The sequence below is a fragment of the Cuculus canorus genome, chromosome 3 (genome assembly GCF_017976375.1).
Source record: "Cuculus canorus isolate bCucCan1 chromosome 3, bCucCan1.pri, whole genome shotgun sequence".
Lineage (NCBI taxonomy): Eukaryota > Metazoa > Chordata > Aves > Cuculiformes > Cuculidae > Cuculus > Cuculus canorus.
Genome location: NC_071403.1, coordinates 15,162,574 through 15,189,345, shown reverse-complemented (window position 1 = coordinate 15,189,345; position 26,772 = coordinate 15,162,574). Strand labels below are relative to the sequence as shown.

Here is a 26,772-nt window from a genome sequence, read left to right as displayed (position 1 = left end):
GTTTGCTGAGGGCGCCGCTGGGGAGCTGCCCGCCCGCCGTTGTGCGTGTGCCCTGCGGCCGGGTCCCTCCGTTCCGGCCTCCGTTCCGGCCTTCCCCGGGAGCGCGGCCAGGCCGCCGCTCGGCTGCGGCGGGTAGCAGGTGGCGGGTGGCGGTGGGGACGGGCAGCTCCGGGGAAGGGCACGCTCCCAGCAGGTGGGTAGGTGGGCGCGGGGGCGGTGGGAGCGAGCGGGGGCGGGGCTAAGCCGGGATAGATGAGTGGGCGGGGCTAAGGCGGGGCAGGCAGTGGCGGGGCTGATTGCGACAGCGGGGGGAATGGGCGGGGATAAGGCGAGGGCAGGATTGTGGGTGTATCGGTGAGTGGGCGGAGCTAAGGCGGGACAGAGCAGTAGGCGGGGCTAGGCGAGGGCAGGATCGTGGGTATAGCGGGAGTGGGCGGGGCTAAGGCGGGACAGGTGAGTGGGCGGGGCTATGGGGACAGAGAGTGGGGGGGTGTTCATGGAGAGGGCCGGGTAATGGGCGGGGTGAGGAGCAAGGGCAGGAGAGCGGACGGGGCGGGGCTAAGGCGGGACAGGGGAGTGAGCGGGGCGAATGGCGAGGGCAGGGGAGGGAGCTGCGAGTGGGCGGGGTGGGCCGAAAGTGGGCGGATCTCAGGGCGGCACAGGGGAAAGGGCGGGGCTCAGGGCGGGGCATAGCAGGGTAGCGAGCTGGGCGCGGGCGGGCGTGCAATGAGTGTTGGGGAGTGGGCGGGGTCAGGGCGGGGGCGTACAGTGAATGGGCGGGGTTTAGGTCGTGGGATTGGGCGGGGTTTCGTGAGGGGCGGGGCTTAGGGCGGGGCGTACAATGAATGGGCGGTGCTTAGGCCGTGGGGTTGGGCGGGGTCGGTGAGGGGGCGAGGTTTAGGGCGGGGGCGGGGCTGGCAATGAATGGGCAGCCCGGGCTGGGTTTGCGGGAGGGCCCTGCAGCCGGGAATCACTGAACGGTATGGGTTGGAAGGGGCATTAAAGACCATCTAGTGCCAACCCCAGTCATAGGATTGCTAGTTTGGAAAAGACCTCTGAGATCATGCTTTTGGGGGATGATGTGGTTGAGAGCAGCCCTGCAGAGAAGGACTTGGGGTGCTGGTTGATGAGAAGCTCGACAATGTGCCAACAGAAGGCCAACAGTGTCCTGGGCTGCATCAAAAGCAGCGTGGCCAGCAGGGTGAGGGAGGGGATTCTGCCCCTCCACTCCACTCTCATGAGACCTCATCTGGAATACTGTGTCCAGTTCTGGAATCCTCAGCATAAGAAGGATATGGAGCTGTTGGAAGGGGTCCACAGGAGGCTACAAAGATGATCAGAGGGCTGGAGCACCTCCCATACAAGGACAGGCTGAGAGAGTTGGGCTTGTTCAGCCTGGAGAAGAGAAGTCTCCGAGATCTTATAGTGACCTTCCAGTACCTGAAGGGGCCACAGGAAAGCTGGGGAGGGACTGTTTACAAAGCCTCAGAGTGATAGGATGAGGGGTAATGGCTTTAACTTGGAGGGGGGCAAGTTTAGACTAGATATAAGGAAGAATTTCTTCACTAGTGGTGAGGCACTGGCACAGGTTGCCCAGGGAAGCTGTGGCTGCCCATCCCTGGAGGTGTTCAAGCCCAGGTTGGATGGGGCTTTGGGCAGCCTGATCTAGTGGGAGATGGCCCTGCCCATGGCAGGGGAGTTGGAACAAGATGATCTTTAAAGTCCCTTTTAACCCAAACTATTCTATGATAATCAAGCCCAACCATTCCTGTCCTCTACTAAATCACATCCCCAAGCACCTCATCTGCCCATCTCCCCAACCCCTCCAGGGAGGGGGACTCCGCCACCTCTCTGTGCAGCCGTTCCAGTGCCTGAAAACCCTTTTGGTGTAGAATTTTTTCCTGGTATCCAGTCTGAACCTCCCTTGGCGCAACTTGAGCCCAGCCAACACAGGCTGCAGAAGCGCAAGGTGTTGGGGATGCTCTGCCCAAGGGGTTGTCAGTAGGATGAATGAAAGGCCACTGGGTTTTGTTTTTCACAGCCTCTGAAAATTGCTGGCCCTGAGAGCAGTTTTCATGCAGAGTTTCCTCTGTGAGGTGCCCTGGATTTCAGTGGGAGGTGAGGCTCCTTCTCCTTTAACTTTTCTTGGAAGCAAAACATGTTGGCCATCACCAAGGACATGTAGCAGCACTCTTTTCTCACTCACAGGAGGCTGTGAGCAGTGACAAGGAACTGTTGGCCGCCAGGTTTGAGTGCCTTGTTTTTCTGCTCAAAGTACAAAGTTTCACAACAGGTCAGAGGTGTAAATCCAGGCAGCAGAGCTGGTGAAACAGTTAACTCACGTCAGGTCAGTTGCTTTTCTTGTCTCTGGTTATATTACTGCACTCGACCAACACAGCTATCCAGCTGGTATGAATAGCAGTTAGTGGGATCAAGGGTTACTCAGACTCCTTGTTCCCACTTAACTTGTAATATCACAAGACAGGGTCAAGCTAAATCATCAGCCTGTAGGGTAACTTGGGCTGGAAGGAGCCTTTGGAGGCCACCTGGTCCAGCCCCCTGCTCAAAGCAGGGCTGACCTCTAAGCTGTGCCAAGTTGCCTGGGGCCTCCTCCAGTCCAGACTTGAATTAGGAGCTCCTTTGCATGGGTACGCGCTTCCTGAAAGGTAGAATGTCAGCAGTCAAACTGACCATGTCTGTTCACTAACCTGCAGGTCTCTCTCCACGTGGAAGGGAGCACATGCTAAAGACTTTTCTTTCCAAAGCAGGCTAATTACGAGTAACCTGTGTGCGGAGCTGAAAGCCTTGGGAGGAATTTGGCAGGATGAAGCCCGTCATTGTGGTGCATGGTGGAGCTGGCCGGATCTTTAAAGAACGAGAAGAGGGAAGTCGTGCTGGTGTTGTCAGAGCTGCACTGCGAGGTTATGGTATCCTGAAACAGGGAGGCAGTGCCTTGGACGCAGTTGAGGAGGCAGTACGATCAATGGAAGATGATCCTCATTTTAACGCTGGTAATTTTTTAAGAATTAAGTGGGTTGAGAATCATGTATTTCAAGTATTCTGCCCTGATGCTTCTTAAAAGTGCTGGTTTGCATTTTCTTCACATTGCAGTGGAGTAAATACTGGTTCACAAAATAGTTTATTTCTCTGAATCATAAAATAGCACAGTACATACCACAGTTTCTTGTGAGCATACTTAGGCAGATGAGTTATGCATTTCTCATTTTTCAGTTGTTTATATCTGCTGTTTCACTTCTGTGCTGCAGCATTGCTGTTCTGTAAATCTTCTGTTACTGTGCTGCGGCTTCAGTTTTAAGATATGTACTCACTTCTTAATGGAGTATGCGTGTAGTTAATATTCATGTTTAAGGCACTTGAACAAAGCTTACAGCAATATTTAATCCTTAACACTTGCCTTGTACCTATTGCCAGAGGAATACTATTCTCAGGGATTTATGGTGTTTTTCTCTTAGTTAATGATTGCAATTAGTGCTTTGGTAAATAATATTACAGAAGTAATGCAATTGGTATATGAGTCATGAATTTATTCAGTACGAGTTCATAACTGGGTTTCCTAACAATTAATGTAAATTAATGTTAATAGTTAAATATTTTCCTCCCCTTAATATGACCTCGAATTTATTATTTTGATGAATTACAGTGAAAATATTTCACCACCACCACAAAGGTATGCCAGGAATGAACCTGGAAAGGAAGAGCTGTTAGAGTTCAGTGTTTCAGGTAGCATAGCTGTTAGTTATGTGCACACTTAGTTTGCAGATGTTCACTTGTTACTTTTCACCTTGTACCTGAGAGTGAGGGAGAGCTTTTATTTTATATGAAACTTTCAGGTTTCTTTTATTGACTTGGGTTGAACATCTTGATTTTTAGAGGGTTCAAGCTGAAATCACTAAGCAGATCCAGAGGTGTGGTGTATACTATTATATAATTAACATCATGATGGCATTCATTTAATTTTTACTTTTCTTCAGCTGTTCTCTAAATCAGTGACTAACATTTAAGACTTTGTTTTGCTCTGGTCAGGTCAATGGTCAATCTGTATCTCTTTGGCGTTTGTCTCTCTTTATGCTTCTGGGTCATGTCTGAAAATATTGCCCCCTGTGAGAGAATTCAGACTTGCTGCTTAAAAAATGCCAGCTACTTCATGGCACAAAAGAATCCTAATTCTTGAGAAGCATCTCTTCAGTCATGTTCTGCCTGACATTAGGTGTCCATTGTTAATGGATAAGCAACTTCAGTATAAATTTGAGCTTAAAGATTGTTTGCATCTCTTTCTTAATCGCTCTATGTAAACAATTGCATGCTTTCTTGATTTCTTAGACATTAGTTTTGATGGTTCTGTAAATCCAAATTATTTGGATGGGAAATATATTGTAGCTTAGTGTGACTCTCGGTGATGAAAGCTTACTTTTTAATGATCTGTTTAGACTCATTTATTTAACTTACTACATGTATTTAACTTACTACATGTATTTAACTACACAACAGTCTGAAGCATTTGTGTGCTTACCCTAAGTAGGATCACAATAACTAGCAATATTCTGTGTTTTGCATACAAGTTTTTTTTTAACCTGTATGTGGAAATTTATCACTAATACTGCTTTTCCTGAGCTGTCTCACAGCATGCTGTCATTGACCTGAGCATACACTGCTCGCAGGTGTCCTCTAAGAATGATCATAACCTTTGAGGATAGGTCCTGAATGGACATGGTTCAGTAGTGTACAGGTACGGTTGGACTCAGTGATCTCAAGGGTCTTTTCCAACCAAGCAGTTCCGTGACCTTAAACTCTACCATATCCAATGACTGATACACAATTAATACAACATTTTGCTTAACATACAAAGCACCGTATGTGTTTGTGATACACTTTTGCATGGTCCGAGGTCACATATTATACCTAGTTAAATATATGTTTAATTTTTTTTTGTCTGGAGGTGTTTACTTCAGTTTGTTCTAACAATATTTATGCCTTGTTTGTCATATAATAAATGAGCAATTTTTAGCAAAATTTGCTCAAACTAGACTTGAGCTGTAAGCCCTTGTTCAGTTTCAACTATGCTGATTTAAATGGCAAGCAGTCTGGTAATCCCTTACAGATACATCTAATTGTGTTAACACTTAGTATATACAGCTGTTCTCAGTAGCTGGCAAAAATGAGCTGAAAGCTATGTGAAGAGGGCCTTGATTGCAGTGGCTGTTTAAGACTCAACATATGTTATTTATTTTTCTACAAGAAATCAGTTTTACTGTAATATTTTCTAGGAAAACAGAGATATTCCTAAGAGACAACCATAGAGGTTGGGAGAAAGGGTCATAAGGATGAAGTTGTGTCCTTTTTTCGAATGATAAGATTTAGCCATGCTGTGTAGATAGATCTTGATGTAGTCTTGGTGAAGGGACTCAGAAGCTACACTGTTGTCTCAAAGTACCATTTTAGTGACTTGTGCTGCATAATGTAGTCATCAAGTTCCAGATATGAGGAGGAACGAAGAAGCAACCTTGGTTATATTTCCCTCATGTGATCTCTTGACTACGAGTATTAGCTAGTTTGGTGCGAATACTCCAGATGCAAGAACTGTCATTGTAGTGATCCTTGCACATTGCTCCTTAGCCTCAGCAGGACAGAGAGCTGATCGCTCTATCTGTAGATAAATGGAATTGGAGTGCTCCTCTCAGTACCACTGCTGTGATTTGGCTAATGTCAGACTCGTTTGTTATTTGTCCCCTGAGGTTTTCTGTTTTCTGTTCTCTCTCTGTTTTTTTTTCCTAGCCCGTTGCTTCACAAGTGAGCCAAACCTTTTATTTTTTCAGTGCTGCTGCCAGTGGATCCCATGGCCTCAGAGGCAGGTGGTCCCTACCCATCGTGCTGGAAGGCAGGTGAAAAGGCAGTCTGTAACTAGAGAAAGTATTGATCTTGCCTCAGATAACCTCAGGTTTAGTTTCTAGCCTTGCTGTGGGGTACAGGGTCTCACAGTGCTCAGTGGAACGAGAAGGGATGGCTGTACAGCTCTCTGAGGCAAGCAGGATGAATTGTTCTCAGAGGGCGTGTGCCTCTCTTCACCAGCTGTAGAAGAAGGCTTTTGTAGGAAGCTGCCTTCGACTACAGGACTACAGGAACTGCCTGCAACTGTTTTCTGCTCAGGAATTTTTCGGAAAAATAAAATACGTCCCACGAGAGGTGTCCAGTAGGCACAGGGTACTATTAATGAAGTGATGAAGGGAGCTGATAGAGCTTCCCTTGGAACCACGGTTCTGATCACTGATACTTTAGAAGGGGTTATCCTAGTTCTAGTGGAAATTTTGTCACCAGGACCTAGAGAGCCTACCTTCTCAAAGGAAGCTAAAAGAGTTTGGCAGGGTATCTAAGAAAACAAAGACTTATTCCTTATACCAGCATAAAGGAGAAGCTGGAAGAATTATGTTAATAGGGGTGGCACAAGGCAGTTACCTGTAAGCTCTTTACAGATCAGTGTAGTCTAGAATTTAATACATTGTGAATGATGCAGGGCTGAAATCTGGGATAGCTTATGCAGTCAGAGAGAGGCCAAAAAATAACTTTTTGGGGGCATGTCTGTGTGTAGCAGGGGGAGTTTTGGGGATTACGGGAGGAGGATTACAGGATTTTGTTGCCTTTTGTAACAGAGGATTTAGCTTCATATATTCAGGTTTGAAGTACATTGGTGTAGGAGTCTTATGTCAACAGCTATTAACAGTGGTTTCTTACCTGCTTTAATATTGGTGTAACAGAATTAAACGTGGTTTAGCTCTGTACAATGCTCGAGTCTCCATCTGAGCTATTGTGTAAGTCTGCAGTGGTTTTGTTTGGCTTTTTTTACTTCATTTTAGTCTTCTCCATCCTTATTAGCAACGTTTGTGCACTTGATGACTTAAAACTGATTATCTCCCTGTGATACAGTTATTGGCATTATTAAAAAAAAAACCCTATTTGCATTGTCTCATTTTGTATCTCATTAATTTTCAATTAGGTTAGTGATAGCACTGGTAATTACAGAAGAAAATAACTACCCAACATTTTATTACTACCTTTTTTTTTTTAATTCCTTTATCTACTTTTTTTTATTAGGTAATGAAGAACTCATTATTTCAAGCTTTTGTTACAATAGTGAGTGGACACTTTTATTCTGGTCCATAAATTTTGGCAGTTTCTTGGACTGCTGTGTGAGATCAATCTGTTGATAGGATTGAACACTGTACTATTTTGTTGGGTTATGTTTTATCCTCCTTTGGAAGAACGGTAAAGGTAAAATAGTTTTATGTGCACATGAAGTGATCTAGGGGATAAAGAATTCTGTTCATGATTGTTTGTCATTTTAACTTTCGCACCTAGTACATCATTTTGGATGGGATTGGAAGTGGTTTTTATCTTAGAAAAATAAAACTCAGTTTTAAAGTAGACCTCAAAGTTGCACCCTGTGAGACTTCTGGTAATGGTTAGTCTTTGTTGTTATACTCAGCAGTGGTTTTGCTGTTTTGTTTGTATTCAGGAGATGCTTTCAATAAGTCAGACAACAAACTGGGAAAGAGAAAGTTTGCTTCATGAAATCTAAAATTCTAATAATTGAATCACCTGATGGTTAGTGCTCAATGACTTTTTTTTTTTTTTTTTCCTTTGGTCTTTAGGCTGTGGATCTGTTCTAAATGAAAAAGGTGAAGTAGAAATGGATGCTATTATTATGGATGGAAAAAATTTAGACTCTGGAGCAGTGTCTGCAGTTAAATGTATAGCAAACCCCATAAAGCTTGCTCGACTTGTCATGGAAAAGGTATGCTGAATATGTACTTGAGTATAAAGCATTTTTTTGCTTAGAACAGCATGTTGATATGTTTCGATGATGATGTTTGTGTAGTGCTTTAAAGAAGGAAGGGAGAAGTGGATGGTAGTGTTTGGAAACTATGGTCATGACCATGAAGAACTTCTATTTTAAGGGTTTCTGAGAATGCTGTTTTTGATACCTTTAAGGAAACCAAAGTCCTTTCATGCACTTGGAGGCTCAGGGAGAAATTGACCTATACGTGTTGATCTTCTGTAGCTCAGCTGGTGTTAAGATCTTAGAGGGTTTTTTTTGTCCACTTGTTGTTTTTTTGGGGGGAGAGCTTTGTGCTGTCACTGAGTCTTCTGCTTGATTGTGTAAGATTAGAGGCAGATAATGTACTGTTGACCTTGCAATGACATAATATTTGGCCTTTTAGCATAGTCTCACGTTGTTCTAGGAAGCCTTCTCCATTATGACCTAACCAGATGCTAGCCTTAGTTCAAAGCTGGGGTCTTCCAGCAGATGAAGATAGCATTACAACTATGTGATGGTGACAGATTTTGCAAGACAATCAAATTTATTGGAATAGCAAAGTGATTATTACTTGACCTTCTACATAAAATCGTTCCCACCTTTCTCCACTAATAAATCCTTCTAATGTCTGCAGCAGCAGAATTCTCTCATTTTTTTAGAAATGGTGCAGCTAGTGTGGTTCAGGATTGCTTAGATCATTTGTGTGATATTTGCTTCTGTTTTACACTGAGACAGTGATCAAAAAGTTTTTACTGTCTTTGGAGTTTACACTGGTTATTGCAGCTGCCCCGTTGTTGAAAAGGGTTCATATTTGCAAAAACACTTATTAACAGAGAGGATTTATGTTTCTCCAGCCTTTTGAAGTGACTTTTGTGGAAATACATCCTCTTTTGATGATATATAATGATGATTAAAATGTCCTCCAAAGAAGATAGGATTTTTTTTTGCCCTTAATTATAAGTTTAAATAATAAATAATGCAAGCATAATAATAAGTGTAATAGTAAGTAGCTGGTAGACAGCTTCACAAGAAAAAAGTTTTCAGAATTTGACAGTGTAGGTTGAGGGCTGGGAGAGCGATGTCTTCTAACTAGCATGTTGGGAAGAATGTTGTATGTTCACTTCATATTCCAGAATAACTAATTTTTTTGTTGTCCTAAGCATGTTAGGGTGCTTGTTTCCTGGCGCTTTTGAGATGCATCACTGCTTTAAGGAACTTGGAAACATGCAGCTCCCAAAAAACAACCAACCAACCAACCAACAAAACTCTTCCCTCTTGCTTGTAATTTTCCGTATTTCCATTCCTGTTATGGAACAATAGGGGCTCCTTCTGGTGGTCGGGGTAGCTCTTCTGGATTGGTGTTGTGCGCATTTGTCCAGTGCACTGTTGCATTCACGCTGGGCTCAAACTTTCCCAAATTAATGGGGTAGAAGAAGGGAGGGCACCAGAATAATTTCTATTCATGATATACTATGCTATTGAACACAACAGCCTCTAGAGATGGAAGGGTTTTAGTATTTTAATTATTTAATTCAACAAATCCTTGAGAAAGCAGTTAAATTCCTGTAGAATTATTCCTGTTTGTAGTGAATAAAAATAGAATGATACATTGAAATGTTTTTTAGTTTGGGGATGTTTTTTTAAATGCTATATGTAGTCCTCCTCAGCTCTTCATTCGATGGGCGTCTTGTGAAAATTAGAGTGCTAATTCATTAGGAACTGTGTATATGTTTTCCCCTACTCCATCATCCAACCCTTTATATTAGACAAAGGAGAATTTAGTTTGGAACACAGACTTCTTAAGGCAAAGGTACAAACTTTTGCTGTACAAGTCTGCACTGCAAGCATTGTTAAATGAGGAACAATGATGGACTGAATTTCAGGCCAGCTGCAGAGATTTGGAGGATTTTTTCTTCCCTGTTTCCCATGAAATTAGCTAAACTTGCCAACATTTGTTGTTTGTTAGTAGGATCTTTGCAACCCTTTCTTTTTTTTTTTTTTTTATCCTTTTGGATTACTTTGTATAAATGTGTCCCAGGAAAATTTGGCGCTTAAGAAAGTTAGCAAACATATTCATGAAACTGTGCTTTTGGGTTGTTTGGCAATCTTCTACCAGCTCTTTTGATCAACAAGATACATTGAAGAGGAAACCAAATCAAATTCTCCTTAAGTTACCTTCTTTTCAGTGAGGACTAGGAGGAAAAAAAAAACCAAAACACTGCCCAAACCCTGTCATAGAAGCTTATTTTTCTATAGGCAAGTATTTCTTATTTGTGCAGCTCGGGAGGTGGTTGTGTTATCCAAATCTGCATATGGGAGGAGACCCCTTGAAAAAGTTTTGAAAATTAACTGCTATTTCTTTACAGTAGAACTTTATTCTTTTTAAATGTATTTAAGGGGTGATATAGAGTCTTAATTGCTGAAGAAAGCAAGTGATGGAAGGCATAGCCTTTGGATACAAATAAAGTCAAAGAAAAGTTCAATATATTTCCTAACAATAAAACCAACTCCAAAACCAGTTTTGAATTATTAAAATGGTTTTATTATTAAAGTGGTTTAGTGGCAGAGGGGGGCAGTATTGCACAAAGAAGTTCTTTCAAGTCTGAAGAACGCCAGAGATCTGTTACAAGTAGGTAGGTCTTTATTGGCTGGTAACATCACTCAGCACATAAGCCTATTGTCCACTCCTTCCCTTATGTGGACTTCCTTGTAATCCTTAGGTTTCTTCCCTAAAGCAATACTTTCACGAAGTGAGGACTTGATTTGTCAGTAAAAGGACATTTAAATTCTCAAAAATGGTTGATGTCAGGGCCACTACATGTGTGAATGACTGTTTGAGAACATTTCTGGAGTGTAGTTGTTTCCAGCTTGTGTAAGCAACTGAAAGGTTAGTGCAGAGGCTGCAAAGCAGAGCTCTGTCTGTGGTTTGGGAGAAGATTCAGCTCAAATCCTTCAAACAATGCAGTGCTATGGGTTGGTCATGGTAGTGATTGCTTGTCATTGCTTTAGAAATCAGCACTAAGTTGATGGTTTGCAATATCTTAAGTCTGAAACTTTGAGACAGTAAATGTCCTGTGAAATGCAGCATAACACAGAAATACCCAACTTCTGGTGTCTGGAGAGCAGAGTGTGTACCACTGTGGTCTCCCACTTGGCTCTACAGGTCTGCTGCCTCCAGCATCACATGGTTCTACTTTTTGGACCTTTTAGTACTTGTGTTGTGCCACTGCATGGACATAAAAGCTTGCTTGAAGTTAGCTGCTGTGCTCTGAAATGACTTCATGCTGTACTGTCAGATGACAGCTCCTCTAAAACCTTCCTGGGCTTAATGAGCAATTAACAGCTGTGTAGTGGTCCAAGAAGTTGGTGATTATTTTTAGACACAGATTTAAAATTAAAAAAAAACCAAACCCCCAAATTTTAGAGCTCCTACTAAAGTATAAGGATTTAATGAAACGTTCATTTGGCAGGTTTCTCTAAAATAAGAATTAACCAAGCTATACAGACTCTGAAGCGTGGAATTAACTAAGGTTGTTGACTTAAAATCTGGCCTAAGTGCTGTGCTAAATAAAGGAATCGAAATAGAGCTTCTGCAAATGTTGTTTAGGAGACAGCAAACAATTCTGTCAGATGTCTGAGAACAGTATTCAGTTCTTAAATTTGAAATTCTGGATCTGTACGAGTAGCAGCTAGTTGAAGGAAGTATTTAAAATAAAATGGTTCAACTGATGTTAAGAAACACTTTAGTGTATGATATTTACATTTTTGGATTATTTTGAGGTGAAGTACCTTCAAATACAACAGAAATTTATTTACCATTCTTTCCTTCTGAGTAGAATCCTTCTAGATCTCTTAATTAACTGGATGAAACAGTTAAATTGTGATTTGGTGGCTGACTGGGAACAATACAAAGAAGTTGCATGCAAATTAGCAGAAGACCAAATTTACTGATTTTTCTTTTCCCATTATAACTCTCAGATATATAAATGCAATTCTTTTCTGCTAATGATGAAAGTTTGTATCTGTGTTTTGGAGAGCTGAAAACATTTTCAGTTAGGGGAAGAAGATACAGGCATAAAAAAATAAAACAATAAGTAAAACTTGGAATTCCATTTGTGTGGATACTTTTAAAAATAAAGTGATTATACAAAACTGCTCAGTACAAGACAAAACAAGAATTGTTAATGTATCTCTTGTCTGTCTTCTGCAGACGAAGCACATGCTGCTGACTGACCATGGTGCACACCTGTTTGCTCAGGCCATGGGTATTCCTGAGACTCCAGGGGAGAAACTCATAACAGAGAGATCCCGGGAGAGATGGAAGAAGAACCTCGAGCCAGATTCCAACCCTGAGGAATTTCAGAAGTAGGGGGTTTGTAAAATATTTTTTCTTCTTAAATTCAGGTAATTTAGTTTGTGCTATCAGTTAAAAACAAACCCCCACCAAACAAAAATCAAAGCTTGAGGGCCAGTTTCCAGAACTGATAACACTTCTGTTCTGAGTACTATATGGTTTGATACAGTCTTCACATTATGGCCTCAATGAAAGTCATGAAAAATCGAGCTTTCACTGAATTTGCTCAAGTGTAAGTGACTGGTACAAACTTAATGCTTAAGATTGTCAGTCACTTTGACATAGCATTGGTTTTGTGGCATTAATGGAGGATAAACCTAGAACTTGGTATTGCTCTTAAAATCACAGAATCATAGAATGGTTTCAGTTGGAAAAGACCTTTAAGATCATAGAGTCCAACCATCAATCCAGCCCTGCTAAGTCTGCCACTAGACCATGTGCCCAAGTGCATCTACTTGTCTTTTGAACACCTCCAGGAATGGTGACTCAACCACCTCCCTGGGCAGCCTAGTTCAATGCTTGGCAACCCTTTCAGCAGAGAAATTCCTTCTAATATCCAACCTAAATCTCCCCTGATGCATCTTGAAGCTATTTTCCCTTGTCCTGTCACTAGCTACCAGGTAGAGGAGACCAACCTCCACCTCACAACAACCTCCTTTTAGGTAGCTGTAGAAAGCGATAAGGTCTCTCTTCAGTCTCCTTTTCTCCAGACCAAACAACCCTGGCTCCCTCAGCTGTTCCTCATAAGGCTTGTGCTTTAAATCCTTCACCAGCTTTGTTGCCCGTCTCTGGACACACTAGAGCATCTCAATGTATTTCTTAAAAGGAGGGGCCCAAAACTGGACGCGGTATTCAAGGTCCGACCTCACCAGTGCTGAGTACAGGGGAAGGATCGCTTCGCTAGTCCTGCTGGCCATACTATTCCTGATGCAGGCCAGGATGCCGTTGGCCTTCTTGGCCACCTGGGCATACTGCTTTCTCATATTCAGCTAGTTGTCAACCAACACCCCATGGACCTTCTCCTCCAGGCAGCTCTCCAGCCACTCCTCTCCAACCCTGTAGCATTCCATGGGGTTGTTGTGAGCCATGTGCAGGACCCGGCACTTGGTCTTGTTGAATCAAGTCCGTGAAAACAAACAAAGAAACAAACTAAACAAACCCCAAAAAACAGTAGATGATCTTGATTAAGTAGATAATTAGATTTGCCTCTGAACTGGATTAGGTAGTTAAACAACGTCAGATTTTGACCAGTTACAACTCCTGAGTGCTGATTGTGGCTGCTGGTTATTGTAGATAGGAAAGTTGAGCAAGAAGTTCAGTGTAGTGGTAGGTGTGAAAATAATGCTACTGGATGGTATCACACAATATCACACAACCACAAAAATGAAGATCACTTGAAAAATAAGTCTTATATGAAGTAGAGAAGAAGTTGAGGTGGACAGGAAAGGAAGGAAGACCATCAGGTGTCAAAAATGTTTTTATGTCTGTGAGGTAGGTATAAATAAGAAATTCTTTTGAGCTTCTGTTTGTATGTCAATGATTGCAGCACAGGAAAACGCTATTACATTACATAAAAGCTGTGTTACATGTAGTTCATCTGTTCTGTGAAATAGGAGTAATGAGGGAAGTATGGCTGAAGAATTTGCAGATCAAGGGGAGGAAATTTCTGTGGGCATGTTAATTAAAGTCCATTAAATGAGACTCTAAGCTACAAGCTATGTGTTACTTTCACTAAATTGGTAGAAGAAAAAACAAATTCATGAGGCAAGTATAAATATGGTCTTGTAAACAAAGTGAAGTTGTTCCTTGACCATAAGGTCTCTGTTATAGTTCATCTTGTATCCAGCAGAAGCTTTCTTTTGACGCATGGCCTCTCCAAGGACCATTTTGATGGTATTAAAATTCATTGTGAAGAATTTTGAGGATGTTGTAGCCCCTTCTTGGTGTCCTGAATATTAAGTTGGAATGACACGGCATCAGAGTCTCCTTTCATTCTCTGTAACTGCATAATTTATATTTTTTTTCTTATAACAGTGTTAGGCATCTTCGGTTTCAGTGTTGTCTTGCTCTGAAATATCTGATAATTGAAGGCCTGCGTATTTCTAAAGCACTCAAGACTTTTTCTTGTCTTAGCCATGCCATCCTTTTTCTGACAAGCAGTGCCCTAAAGATCAGTGCAAATTCACAAAGCTGAAAACAGGTCTTTTTTAATGGAAGTCTGTTTTTTCCTGTACAGTATGTGGAATGTTGTTTTTCCCTGTTATGTCCACAGTGGTTATGCAGAAGCTTGCCAGAGGCAAACAGGCAGAAGATGAAGCATTACAGTATTAGTCAGAGGCAATGTAATACCAGATCATACTGGGAATTTGAAGCTTGGTGTATACTCCACCTCCAGTCCTCTGGTCCTAGTGGTGTTGGAAACCTTGGCAGTTCACAGCTTCCCAAGCAAAGTTTGGTGTCTTGGGAAGAGACACCTTTCTTTTCTGCTGGTTAAAGGCTTGCATTGATTTATGTTAAAAGCCTATAGTTCCATTGCATGTGCAACATGGCATCTTGTACACCTCTTGCCAAGAATAAAGTGTGGTTTGTTTTGTTTTAAATCTCTCACTCCAAAAATTCTCACCATACCTTTGTCAAGAATTGCTGGAGATTGCCTGAAAACCCATGGGAAGAGAGTTGAGTCTGGCCATAAGGTGGTGGATGGGCTACTAGTGTCTCTCTGAATCACAGTGCAAGAGTAACTTGAGAAGGTATTAACTAGAAGGACCTTGACAGCAATTGACAGGAAACCCTACTTCTATTGCAGGGCTAAGAGACAAAATAGCAGATGCTTTATTAGTTGAGGAGGGCAGAAAAATACATTTAACTTTGTGGGTAATGAAACATTTGGACAAAGGGGAGTGAACACATCCAAGCAATCCATTCTATCACGGTATATGTAGTAGATAATGCTTAAATGAACAAAACCATTAGTACTAATACTGTCCTCTGGTACACGCAGTTACTTGTTGAGATTCTTACTGCTATCGCTAACTAATGATAGATGATTATAATACAATATCTCCAGTTTTGCCTGCCTTGGTGATGTGTTTGAGTCAGCTAGCTGTGCAACAGATTGTTAATACTTTCTTTGCCCGTGTTCTGAAGATGAACAAAGAAAACACATGACACTGAAGAAATAAAATGTTTAAAGGGGCAATAAGAAACAGAGTGTAGTTATCTGTTTGCTGTACTGTGGGTAGGGTATGTCAGACATTAATTATATCGCTGATTGAGCTCTTGTACATAAACAGATAGCTGTTCTGTGTGTGATCTGTTTACTTTTGCTGTTCTCATAGTTGCTGAAGGTAAATACATACCCTGGAAACTACATCCAAATGCAGCTTTCTTAATTTCTCAGGAAGATATAACTTTAGTCGGGTGAAGGGTGCCACATGCTATGCAAGGGAGTACTGAGTTTACTAATATTCTTTTCAGCAAATCATTTGTAACAAATGGATGGGTAGGAAGCCCCATCTGCACCATCATATCAGTTTGAGATAAGGTCCGTCTCCACATAAATGTCAAAGCATTTTGTGAGGCCAGTGATTCATCAGTCAACTTTGAATTGCTGTGAATGAAGTGTAAGGACTGGCAGTATGTTACTTTATATAAGTAAGAGGGAGCAGGAAGTTGGTTCTCTGAGAAATTCACTGTGGGTTTCATGGTACACAAAGACTTTGTCTGACTTAATTAGATTTTGGGTGGGTTATAGAGGGACCCTCATCAGTCCCTAGGCCACTTCCAAAGGTATTCTTGTTCCAGTTGCCTGTTGGGCAGCTCCTTGAAGGATTGTTACAAATTCTTTTCCTGTGTGGCAGGATTTACCTTTCCTAGGCAGACACTGTTCTATGTTCCTACATGAATTGCCAAGATTAGAATATGTGAACACTCGAACAGTTGCTTTTTAGTAATGCCTTGCTTCTCAGCACAGCAACCGTTACTGTAAGTTACAGTAGCATTTTTTTCTCTCGAGTATGAATACACATATATATTTTAAGCAACCTATTTATACGACTTTTCCATGCTGAAGAAATAAAGCAGTAGTTGAGACTTGTATTTTCCTCAGTGCATGAATATTTTTAAGCTGTTATGTGGCTTCAACAGATTCTACTGGCCAAGTGATTTAAACTTCAAGATTGCTTAGCTACAGAGTACAAAGACAAAGATATGTATTAATGATGCATTGTGAGCAATACTTGCTGAAAGGCACATAAATAACCTTTCTTTTTGTGGCATTCAAACATTTAGAGGAATAAGGAAGAGGAAAGAGGAGGAACAGGAAGGAAATGATTCAGTGCCTTCATAACATTACTTTCCTTTTCTGTATTCATTTGTTTACTTGCATTGTCATTAATAATTCCAGTTAACCTCCTGTTGAGACAGTGGAGACAATTCTTGCGTCTTTCAGTTGTTGGTTAGGGGGAAGTTGTGTCAGGCGTGTCACAGGTGAAAAACTACTCCAAAACTATTGATGACTAGGAATATACCTGCCCTGCGTGCTTGTGTTTTGTGGGGTTTTTTTATTTCCTAAGTTGATGCTTCCATGCTATGAAGGTAAACAAGTCATGGGGGAAGATGGAAAAAAATGAGTGTTTTCTGCCCTGTTACATATAAAGCTATGAGAATTGTTGCGTATTGCTTGTTATTTTTGTAATGAGAAGCATGGTAAAAAGTAGCTTTATGATGAGCAGTAATTTTTTTTCAGCAATCTTTTTTTAAAGCTACCTGGAAAATAAATGCAACATGCTTTGGCAGGTATGCTTTAATTCTACCTAATTTTGTGAACTGTATTTCTTGGCAGAGACCTTGGAACGGTCGGTGCTGTTGCTATAGACAGTGAAGGAAATGTAGCTTGCGCAACATCCACTGGAGGACTCTCTAATAAACTGATTGGTCGCGTTGGTGACACAGCATGCGTAGGTATGGGGTGTGGGATCTTGCCTCTCATTAATGAAAGAAAAAACAAGGAAAAGAAAAAAAGTATTATACGTTCTCCTTTTCATTAGGAAACTCAAATACTGGTACATCTGAAATGGAGGTCAAACATTCAAATGTATCAATGCTCAAGCTCCTTAACATAGCATGGGGATTGCAAGTAAGGACTGGGAGTAGACATGTAGTGCTGCCATTATTATCATCATCCAACACTTTTCTATCTGGAAAATGGGGACGGAATTTTTTTTTTTCTCTGTCCTTTCCTGAATGCAAACTTTTTTTTTTTTTAAATGTGTTTCCTTTCTGTTCATTCTGATAATGCTCTCCTTTTGTACATCCATGCTTACAGTTAAGTTTAAAAAATGTAGCCTGTTCCATACTAACATGCCATTTTCTTGATACTTAAGGAACTAGGTGTAATTGTAATTACTGTTCGTTATATCAGTGAGCCGGAATTGAAAAATGACTGGCAACTTTGAGTAAATTCCTCTTTTTAGAGAGCCCTGATAAGACTGCCTCATAGCCTAATAGATGCAGTGTGGAATAAAGGAAATATTTTAAGAGATCTCTTATCCAAGTATAAAGAGACACTTGAAATCCTTTCCCCAGACTTGTTCCTCCCACGGGGCAGACTTGCCATTTGATTGCTTCGGGGTTCTACCACATAACTGGGATTTGGAAAAGAATTATTTTTAGTGAAACACGTTCCAAACTCAAATAGCACTGCTGTTGGCAGTACATGATTATTATAAAACCAATAGTAACTTTCTCTCACAGACTGAGTTGCTAATGTTTCGGTACCCTCTGCGTTTTGACTGTAATTTTCAGCTTCATTTCTGACTGCAAATACCCTTCTCTTATGTAGACCCTGTTCAGGTCTCCTGTCATATGGGATGTAGGGCTGTGAAGGACAAGTGAAACTTGGCACTGTTGAGCTTGTTGCTTGCAACTTCTGCTCTTACTAGACATCTGCAGGATTAGATACAGAAATGCTAGTTGTCCTTTTACATATTAGAGCCTTTTGAAAGGGGGCTTTGACAGACTGATTGTGGTAGTATTTTTCCTCGTGTAAATTGGGGTCAATTGAAAGGGTGTGATCTCATCAAGAAAGTGCAGAAGGGAAGGAACTTTCATTGCTCTTACATGCCTCTTTCCCCTCCCTCGGTACCTTGTTAATAATGCTGTGGCATGCTCCACCTCTGTTCCTGGGAAATATTTTTCTTAGGAGATATGCTAGAAACATGGGTGTTGAGCAAGCGGAAGCTTGGTGGAGAACAGAGTTTGGAATGAGCCAGCAAAACAAGGATAATGGGAGGAGAAAAAACGGGAGGAAATGAGAGTTTAACAGAAGAAACATTCTGCTAGTGGTGTGGACTTGCAAAATTCCTCAGGGGTGCTTTGTGATGCTTCACTAGAGCCCAGGCTCTTCAAATCTCTTACCTGCTTTTGCTCCTGCAGATAAGTCCCCCTCAAACTTTGGTCAGTTCACCAGTGTCCTCATGAGATCTTCCTTCATAAGTTCTTAGTTGGTAATGTAGTGTGACCTGGCATTCTGCATCACATCGCAAGATTGCTGATCCCCAATATACCGTCCCTTTCTGTTCCAGAAATTTTATTTGCCCATCCCTGTGAAGCGTTGCTCTGCTTCTGCTTCTTATGCCACAAGCAGATCACTAGTCTTCTAGCTCTCATAACATGACAGCTGACTTCATCCAACTGTTGGTTATCATTTATTTTACTTTTCAAAATGAGGCAGAAATGAGAAAGAAGTTGGTTACCAGCACTTTGCTCTCAGAAGTGCACCGAAATGCCAGACCTTAGAAATGTTTGGTAACTATTTTAAACAATGCAGAGCTTGTCAATTGTATTACAGATTATTACCTTCTTTTTTTTTTTCCCTCTGAAAAGGAAGCGGAGGTTATGCTGATAACTGTTCTGGTGCCACTTCAACCACAGGACATGGGGAGAGCATTATGAAAGTGGTCTTAGCCCGACTGATTCTCTATCACATGGAGCAAGGTATGTTCCAAACTTCCTGTAAGCTGAAATAACGAGGATAGGAAACATTGCATAATGACAGGTTTCAGTTTATGTACTATCATCCACATCTCCCAGGGGTATGTGGATGGGTCACCTCTCTTTAAAAACAGAAAAAAGTACTAAAGTATTAATAAAGCTAACATAGGCTTAAGTGGACAGAAATATCTATGCTGCTTGATGTTTAATCACACTTTAGATCAATGTACATTGAAAGACATTATTGATTACTGCCTACTTAGTTTAACTGAAGTTCTATATAATATTTTTTCGTAATTTTAAACTAAAATGTTGTGGAAAAAAAACAAAAAAAAAAAAGGTATTTTAAGGAAGCAGTAGAGGAAGGCTAGAGGTAGATAATCAAAGCAGAAATAAGAAAACATAGAATGTCACCTTTCTAGCAAACTGTAATAGTTTTTATTTTAACAACTCTGACTATAGCAACAGAAATGCTTTTACAACATTTTAACTATGATATAAATTTTCACTTTGTTTTGGAAAAAGTGCTAAACTGATAACTGGGTGGGTATGTGGTAAACAGCTGACACGCTATGTCTTATGTGACTGTAACATAATCTGACTGTGGGATGACCCTTTGGAGCTTTACCTTCATGAGTTAGTAGTCTGTCATCTAAACCCTTGATTATATTACAGCCTGTAAACATAGCCAGACAACATACTTGTATTGCATGCAGTTGAAGAGCCATTAATATAGATATCACCATTATTTTTAGAAAGCTGTAGCTTTTGGGCAGTACAGTGTAACTAGCTTTGAGATCAGCCGAACTGGAAATAGTTGGAAAACTTTCAATTTACATTTTCATTGGAGAAGTAGTAAGTAGGGGGACAAGATACAGTTGAGAATGTTTCTGTTATGCTTTAAAGAGCTGTTTGCATATAATGGGTGCATTTCTCTGTAAATCTCTTGGCTGTCATGATAGTTTCAGCATAAAATACAACCTACAGGTTATCTCCTGAAGAACATATTGTTCTCCCCTTTCTATATTATGTCCCTGGCCATACAATTTGTGAATGGCCTTTTAAGCTCTAATTACTCGAAACTGTGTAAAACCAGTTTCTTCTCTGGCTTAAAGTGTACTGCATTGCAAAATCTATGCATTGATGGAAGGTATCAGGCTTGTGATAAATCAGTATGAAAGGGAAATGAGGCTATTTTTTTTTTAAAGAGAAAAAGAAAAACAAAAGTTAACCCACATGTGTGCGTGTTTAATGGGTTTGCACTTGCTCACCCTGCCTGTACTTGCTCTACCTTCATTCGTCCTGTGCAGAAGTGTAACTCAGCTGCCAGGAAAATATGTCAACAATAGACTGACTTCCCCCTGCACAGCCCGCACCCTTCAGCCCCCCATGTTTCCATGAAGGCACTGAAAACAAACCCTCAAATTACAATAAAACTTTTGAGTCCTTGAATGATCAACTGAAGTTGCGTTTTTAAGAACAACTATAGAGCTCTTACATAATTCTGTTCAGCTGTTCAGTAATTCATGTAGTAAATATCTTCTTTTCAACCAGTGCTGCAAAATTTACTTTCGTATTTCAGGAGTGAATTGCTTTGCCAGTCTTAACAGCTGCTGGAATCTCTGTCTTATGGTGGCAGCTGTTGTCTTGATGAAAAATCAAGCAGTGAAATACTGACCCTTTGAAGTCAGTGCCACTGACTTGAATAGTCACAGTGTCACCCGTAACGTCAGAGAAAGGCGCTTTATCCTGTCAGTCACCAGTGCTGTGAATAATTCTGACTCTGATGGTTTTGTTTGATTTTAACTCAAAATTTGCAGGGAAGGCATGAAGGTCAGGTTTTGTTCTGCAACTTAAGCTGCATAACATTACTTGTATATCTTAGAACGATTAGGTCGAGCCAACTGCATTCCTGAATATATATTCCAACTTGTAGTGAACAGATATTCTGCAGCTATTACGGCCCTGTGTGTATGATATACACATTACCTTCGTTTTATGCAGAAAATATTTATGTTAATATGAATCAAGTGTAAAAAAAAGATAAGGTTTCTTTGCTGGCCCTTTCTCTGATGTCTAGTACATTGAGTCCTCATCTTGCCTGATACACTCAGAAGTTTCTGGACAAGTAATGCTGATGTGTGCCTTTGATAAATTATGACAATGTGAGTACGTGCTTTGAGCCCCACTGCACTCAATGGACTTCAAACATAGGTGATGACTGAAATTTTGGATTGTTTTCACATTGTTTTTTTCAAATTTAAACCCTTTAGACCCAGCTGGTGACAAGCCTTTGATGGAAAGCTTGCAGATTGGTATTTTTCCTTTCAATTGATGGCGTAAGAAATGTTGTGTCTTGAACATAGAGTTTGTGAGTTGGTCTGTATCAAACACTGGAACTGAATTACAATCTGAAGCTATTTAAATCCTGTCTTTGTAGCAGCGCCATATCATAGCCGTTATTAGCAACTGCTCAGAGCCTTCCTATAAAAAGTGCCTTTGCCACACTGGAAACTTCTTGCTGATTTAGTTGAAGAAGGAATTAATTTGGCTGGTAGAATGGGGAGGGGTCAAACCTGAAGGAAATTTTATAACTTAGTTCAAGACAGATACCTTGAAGTTATCTTGTTGTTCTTTACAGGAATGTCACCAGAGATGGCTGCTGACACTGCATTAGACTACATGAAGACACGAGTTGGGGGGCTAGGGGGTGTCATTGTTGTTAACAATTCAGGGGAGTGGGCAGCAAGGTTCTCCACCAAGCAGATGTCGTGGGCGACTGTGAAGGATGACCAGCTGCATTATGGGATTCATGCTGGGGAGAGGTTTACAAAGCCTGTTGATGAAGCACTTGCATCTGAAAGTGGGAGATTCTGATATCGAAGAAACATTGACCGAGGAAGAATGAAGGTTTCTAGGTTTTGCTGGAATTTCATCATTCTGAAGGATCTCTGTTCTTTTGATTGGTTCAAATTGGCGTTGCCACAATTACAGTCAAAATGAAATCTGGACATAGTTCTTCAGTGGCCATGGATATATGTATAGTTTTATTAATACCTTCAGGAGATCCTCCTTTTCTGGATAAGAAAGAGAACAGGCATTAGGTTTATTGGTTAGTATTGATTAATCTTACATTAAAGGGAGCCTGATTCCTCAGTATTAGAGGAATTCCTTCCCATGCCTGTTCTCAGAGACTGCTGCCAGGATGATTTGAGGTGAATACCTATTAAAACCTAATTAGAAATTGAATTTTGACAAATGCATCATTCTCCAGTCTTTTGAGCAGTCATCCCATGATTACAAAGTGCTGTCAGTGAAACGCCACCAAACAGCAGTGAAGAGTTAAGAGTACGCCATTGTCACAGGCTTAAGGTAACTGTCAAGGGAAATAATAGTGAAGTAAAGAAAATAACTTTTCTCCAGAGATGGGAAATGTGATGCTTTCTAAGGAGTCCTATTTTATTCTATTCATTGGCATCAGACATACAATTACAAAACAGAGACCACAGCAAAGTAGGCTGCAATACTTCAAAGTGTAGGTGGGTTATTATTGACTTAATATCTGGGTTAATAAAGAAGGTCATGGTTTTAACAAATATAAATAAAACAGCAATCTTTACTGAAATACAAAGGTGGTAGGCACCTTGAGACAGAGAGATGATGATTAACTGGAAAAATAATTACCTAAATTGAAGTGATAAAAGCAAGCTGTACTAAAATAAAACTACATGTTAATAAGCTGCTTGTGTGAAGTCCAAAATATTTTCTGGAGATTTTTTTTTTTTTGAAAAAAAGAATTTATGTTCTACATTACCTCAAATGCAGTTGGTTCATTAAGATTTTGTATTTTTAAATCAGCAAAATTTATTTTGCCTGTTTTCTGACTTAACTACAGAATATTTTTGTGTTAATATAATAATTCTATGGATTTTAGCTGATGACTAGGTTTCCTCAGAGGACAGATTTATATACTATAGTTGCATGCCATCCCATCATACTGTGGAATGTTCTCTTTATGAGATAACCTAAGTGAAACATAGCAAAAATCTTAAATCATATTTCAAAACTACTCGTACATGTGTCCCAACTACAATAAGCCAAGTTATTGAGTTGGCTCACACAGAATGGTAAGGTTGCCAAGGCTGCCTAACCCGCTCTTTACTTTGATCCACAGTTTATTAGATGTTGCAGATGGCTGGGTGTGGACAGCAGTGGTTCGAGAGTAGATGGTCATGCAAAACATAACTGTGGAGTCTTTGCATACTTTCTTTCACAGGAGATAATGTAGAAGATGGCTACTATCTGATCATCAGAAGTTTAGGAAACAAGAACAGTATTTAAGATGTGTCTATCTAGAGAGAGAAGTAGTCACCTTCTCAGTAAAAATTATTTCCCCTTCTATGATTGTGATACCAATCTTACAGGGCCAGAATGTACTCCAGGGAAATAAGCAGTATTGTCTTAGCTTTGTTTGCAGCATATGAAGACAATCTGGATTTTTGTGGTCAAGATTCTGCTTTGTTTACCTCACCTGTCGCTAGTGCTGGATTTCAGCACAGGCTATAGAAAACATGATCTTCACAAGTTCTGCCAAATCTCACTTTGCAGTGTAGTTTGGATGAAATTGCTAAATTATTTTTTTAACCAAAAAGAACCTACTTGAAGGATGTTTTCAAGAGCTACATGGAGATATATAGGCATAGTTGTAGTCCGTACACAAGAGAGGAATAATACAAATATATTGTCTTATCTGTGCTTTGCTGGAGGGTGTGTCCCTAGTAACCATTCCTTTGCTTGAACTAGATGGAAAGAGGAGCTTTTAGCCCAGGACTACCTCAACACCTGGTGTATCATCTTTGACAAGCTCTGGTTTTCTAATATTTTCTGAGTGGATGCAAGCCTGATCTGGTCATGGTCCAAGTTGATCAAAACTCAGGCGATAGTTAGTGTGGCAGCAAACATAGTTAGGACACCCACTGAGTAGATTATTGGCTGGGGCTTGGCACTATGCTAACCTGCACAGCTGACTTTTTGTTAGCTTTAAACAAGTTCACATCTGTCCAGAAGGTACCATCAACCACAGCAGCAGTACAGATACGATCTCGGAGCTGTCAGAAGAAATAGTAAATGGTTACTGTGGTTAATTCACCTCAGCTGTTCTTGGGAATATAATGTAATAAATTGGTGGCGCTTAGCAAAGAGTATCATCCTGTATACATTCTTCTGTTGCTCATCACCAGACTTGCTGGGCACCTTCCAACAGCGCGTTAAGCAGCGTGACTACCATCTGGTCTGTATGATTTGTTCTGTCTCACCCGCTCCCTGGTAGCATACTCTATATTCCTGTCTTGTGAAAAAAAGTATATGGTTTTCAAAAACATACATGCGCCGTTCCGCCTTTCTAGTTCACGTGGGGCTGGGAATGAGGAACTGTGTCTTGCATATGGATTGATCACACTTGGATGTAATCCTGAGGCTGTGTGGAGTTTGCTCTACAGTTCAAATGATGGAAGCTCAGGCAAAGCACTCGTAACCAGCGGTCAGGGCCAGGTGTTTTTCTTCCATCTGGCTGACTGAGTCAATGCTCCTCACAAACATATGATTTCCACACGTAACCTGGGCAGCAGGTAAACCTCTTCTGGGACAATGTTCTTTCTCATAAGAAGGTGGGATGACAGGTCAGGGGTGGGGTAGTCCTAATTTGTGAAGAAACTGGAGAGCTGGGGATGAAGCTGTTGTTTTCCTTCTCTCTTTACCCTTTCAGTCATGTTTTTCAGCTAGAACAGGACAAGACACTGTTGCTCCTGATGTAAGAAGTTGCTGGCGTTGCACAGGGCTGCTTAAGTTTCTAATATGCTTACATGCCCCCTGACCTTTGAGAATACTGAGATATTACCCTTTATAAGGGCTTTAATTTAACAAGTTTTATAAATAGGATCAAAAGCCGCTGAACTTAAGGGGGATACTGACAGTAGGATGGGAAGTTTTGTGCCACTGCCTTGCACTGCTGCTGGAAATAAGTCTCTAATCCAAATGGCTGTGACCTGGATATCAAAGGAGGAAAACTAGAGGTCTGTTGCCAAGAAACTGGGTGTCCTTGGCATGTAGCAAAGCAGCAACAGAGTTTTAATTATCTAATTAAATGGTGGCATCCCGTTATTTTATATAATTTAGAAAGTCAGTTGTGGATGTTATCCTGCTTCTTTCTTACTATGCAGAAAGGGTCCCTGACCGGAGCAGGTACCCACAATGGGTATATATCAAATCTAAGGCGTTAACAAAACCAGCAGAGCATTGGTCAATATCTTTGCTCATATATTGTTAGTTCTGTGCAGGTTTTCCTTCTTAATCTTTGCAACTTTTAAGTAATTAAAGATTGTTCTGTAGGACATCAGTGTTTTAAAATTTGGGTTTATTTTTTTCAGTGTTCTACTTTGTCCTGCATTTTAGCTCTGTGTCTCTGGGGTGGTTTTCATTGACTTTGAAATCTATCTTGGCAAAGTTTAATGCCACTCGCTGTATTGCTTGTTTCTCATCTGGTCTACTTTTCCTTTGATATGCTCTGATAAATATTTGCTGTGGGACAGATTTCAGTCTTGGTTACATCAGTATAAATGAAAAGCACAGTCGCTGAAGTCTGTGATTACATTAGAGGAAGTGAAATCTGAAATGGTCTTGCCTGTCTGAAGCCAGGAGCTCTCTGAGTATTGAAACAGCCTTTGCTAACGAGGGATAGAAAAGAGAGAGGACAGAGTGCATGCTGCCAGGAGTCACCATGTGCACGAGACAGGACTCTGGTCTCGAGCTGTGTCAGGGTGAAGATGATGCCCCAAGGAAATAGTTAAATATGCTCACTGGGAACTAAATAAGTGTCAAATGACTCACATAAAAGAATCTTAAGATCACACAGGCAGGGCGAGCAAAGACTCACTTTGTTGTAGATGTGTAAACCACGAAGGAGGGGAATCTCATTTTCCTTTCCACTGCACTGCTTACGCTTGGTTTATTGGGAGCACAGAGATACCCTGCAGCCTTTGTGTCAATGAGCTTTGCCAGATCTGGTCGCATGTGCTTTAACTTCAATTATTATTAACATTCTTGCTTTTTGGCCATTAAAATTCTCCTTGGTTGTAGTGACGCTCATTTTCTCATGGTTCCTCCTTATGTCCTTTTCTGCTGGGGACAAGGATGGGTTACGATGGGGTCTGCGTGGGCTTTAGCCCTCCAGCCCTGCACTTTTGACCCTTTACTGCTAGGGCTTTACTACAACTTAAGCTATGTAAATGCATGGTAACATGCAGCTTATTAAACACTCAGCTGCTTCCAGACTTAATGGCTCTGCCTGGTCCTGCCTACTTAGCAGCATAGCAGGCTGCGTGCTTAGCAACCCAGGCTGCTGTGAATGCATCACCCCCGTGCACCGCTCTCCCTACTGCCTCCCCACTGATTACAGCAAATATTTCAAGCTATTCTGATGGTGCACAAAACCATCAAACTATGTTGGGGTGTAGCTACCGCCTACCAGCCTTAGGCTGTGCTAAAAACTGTATTGCAACAGGACCACAAGGGCTGACTGATACGGGAGACAAACCTC

At 41.0% G+C, this 26,772-nt stretch overlaps 1 protein-coding gene across 6 annotated transcripts; it reads left to right on the top strand.

Moving 5' to 3' along the window:
• On the top strand, positions 1-26,165 carry ASRGL1 (asparaginase and isoaspartyl peptidase 1). Of its 6 annotated transcripts, XM_054063629.1 has the most exons (9): positions 1-193; positions 2,042-2,118; positions 2,209-2,347; positions 2,769-3,011; positions 7,665-7,807; positions 12,042-12,196; positions 17,029-17,147; positions 19,071-19,181; positions 21,820-26,164. In XM_054063629.1, the coding sequence occupies exons 4-9, from the start codon at positions 2,825-2,827 to the stop codon at positions 22,053-22,055; spliced, it is 951 nt and encodes a 316-aa protein (XP_053919604.1). In that variant the 5' UTR covers positions 1-193; positions 2,042-2,118; positions 2,209-2,347; positions 2,769-2,824; the 3' UTR covers positions 22,056-26,164. The 6 variants fall into 6 exon arrangements, with proteins under 6 accessions (XP_053919604.1, XP_053919605.1, XP_053919608.1 ...); XM_054063630.1 differs by lacking the exon at positions 2,209-2,347 and having other exon boundaries at positions 21,820-26,165; XM_054063633.1 differs by lacking the exons at positions 2,042-2,118; positions 2,209-2,347 and having other exon boundaries at positions 2,766-3,011; positions 21,820-26,165.
• The last annotated feature ends 607 nt before the right edge of the window (positions 26,166-26,772 follow it).

What these genes read in the sequence shown, in the direction of transcription:
- ASRGL1 (XM_054063633.1), top strand. Translation starts at nt 2,825, where the DNA reads ATGAAGCCCGTCATTGTGGTGCATGGTGGAGCTGGCCGGATCTTTAAA. An exon ending in TGGTGACACAGCATGCGTAG is followed by an intron (nt 17,148 to 19,070) that starts GTATGGGGTGTG and finishes CCCTCTGAAAAG; the next exon opens with GAAGCGGAGGTTATGCTGAT. An exon ending in TCTCTATCACATGGAGCAAG is followed by an intron (nt 19,182 to 21,819) that starts GTATGTTCCAAA and finishes TGTTCTTTACAG; the next exon opens with GAATGTCACCAGAGATGGCT.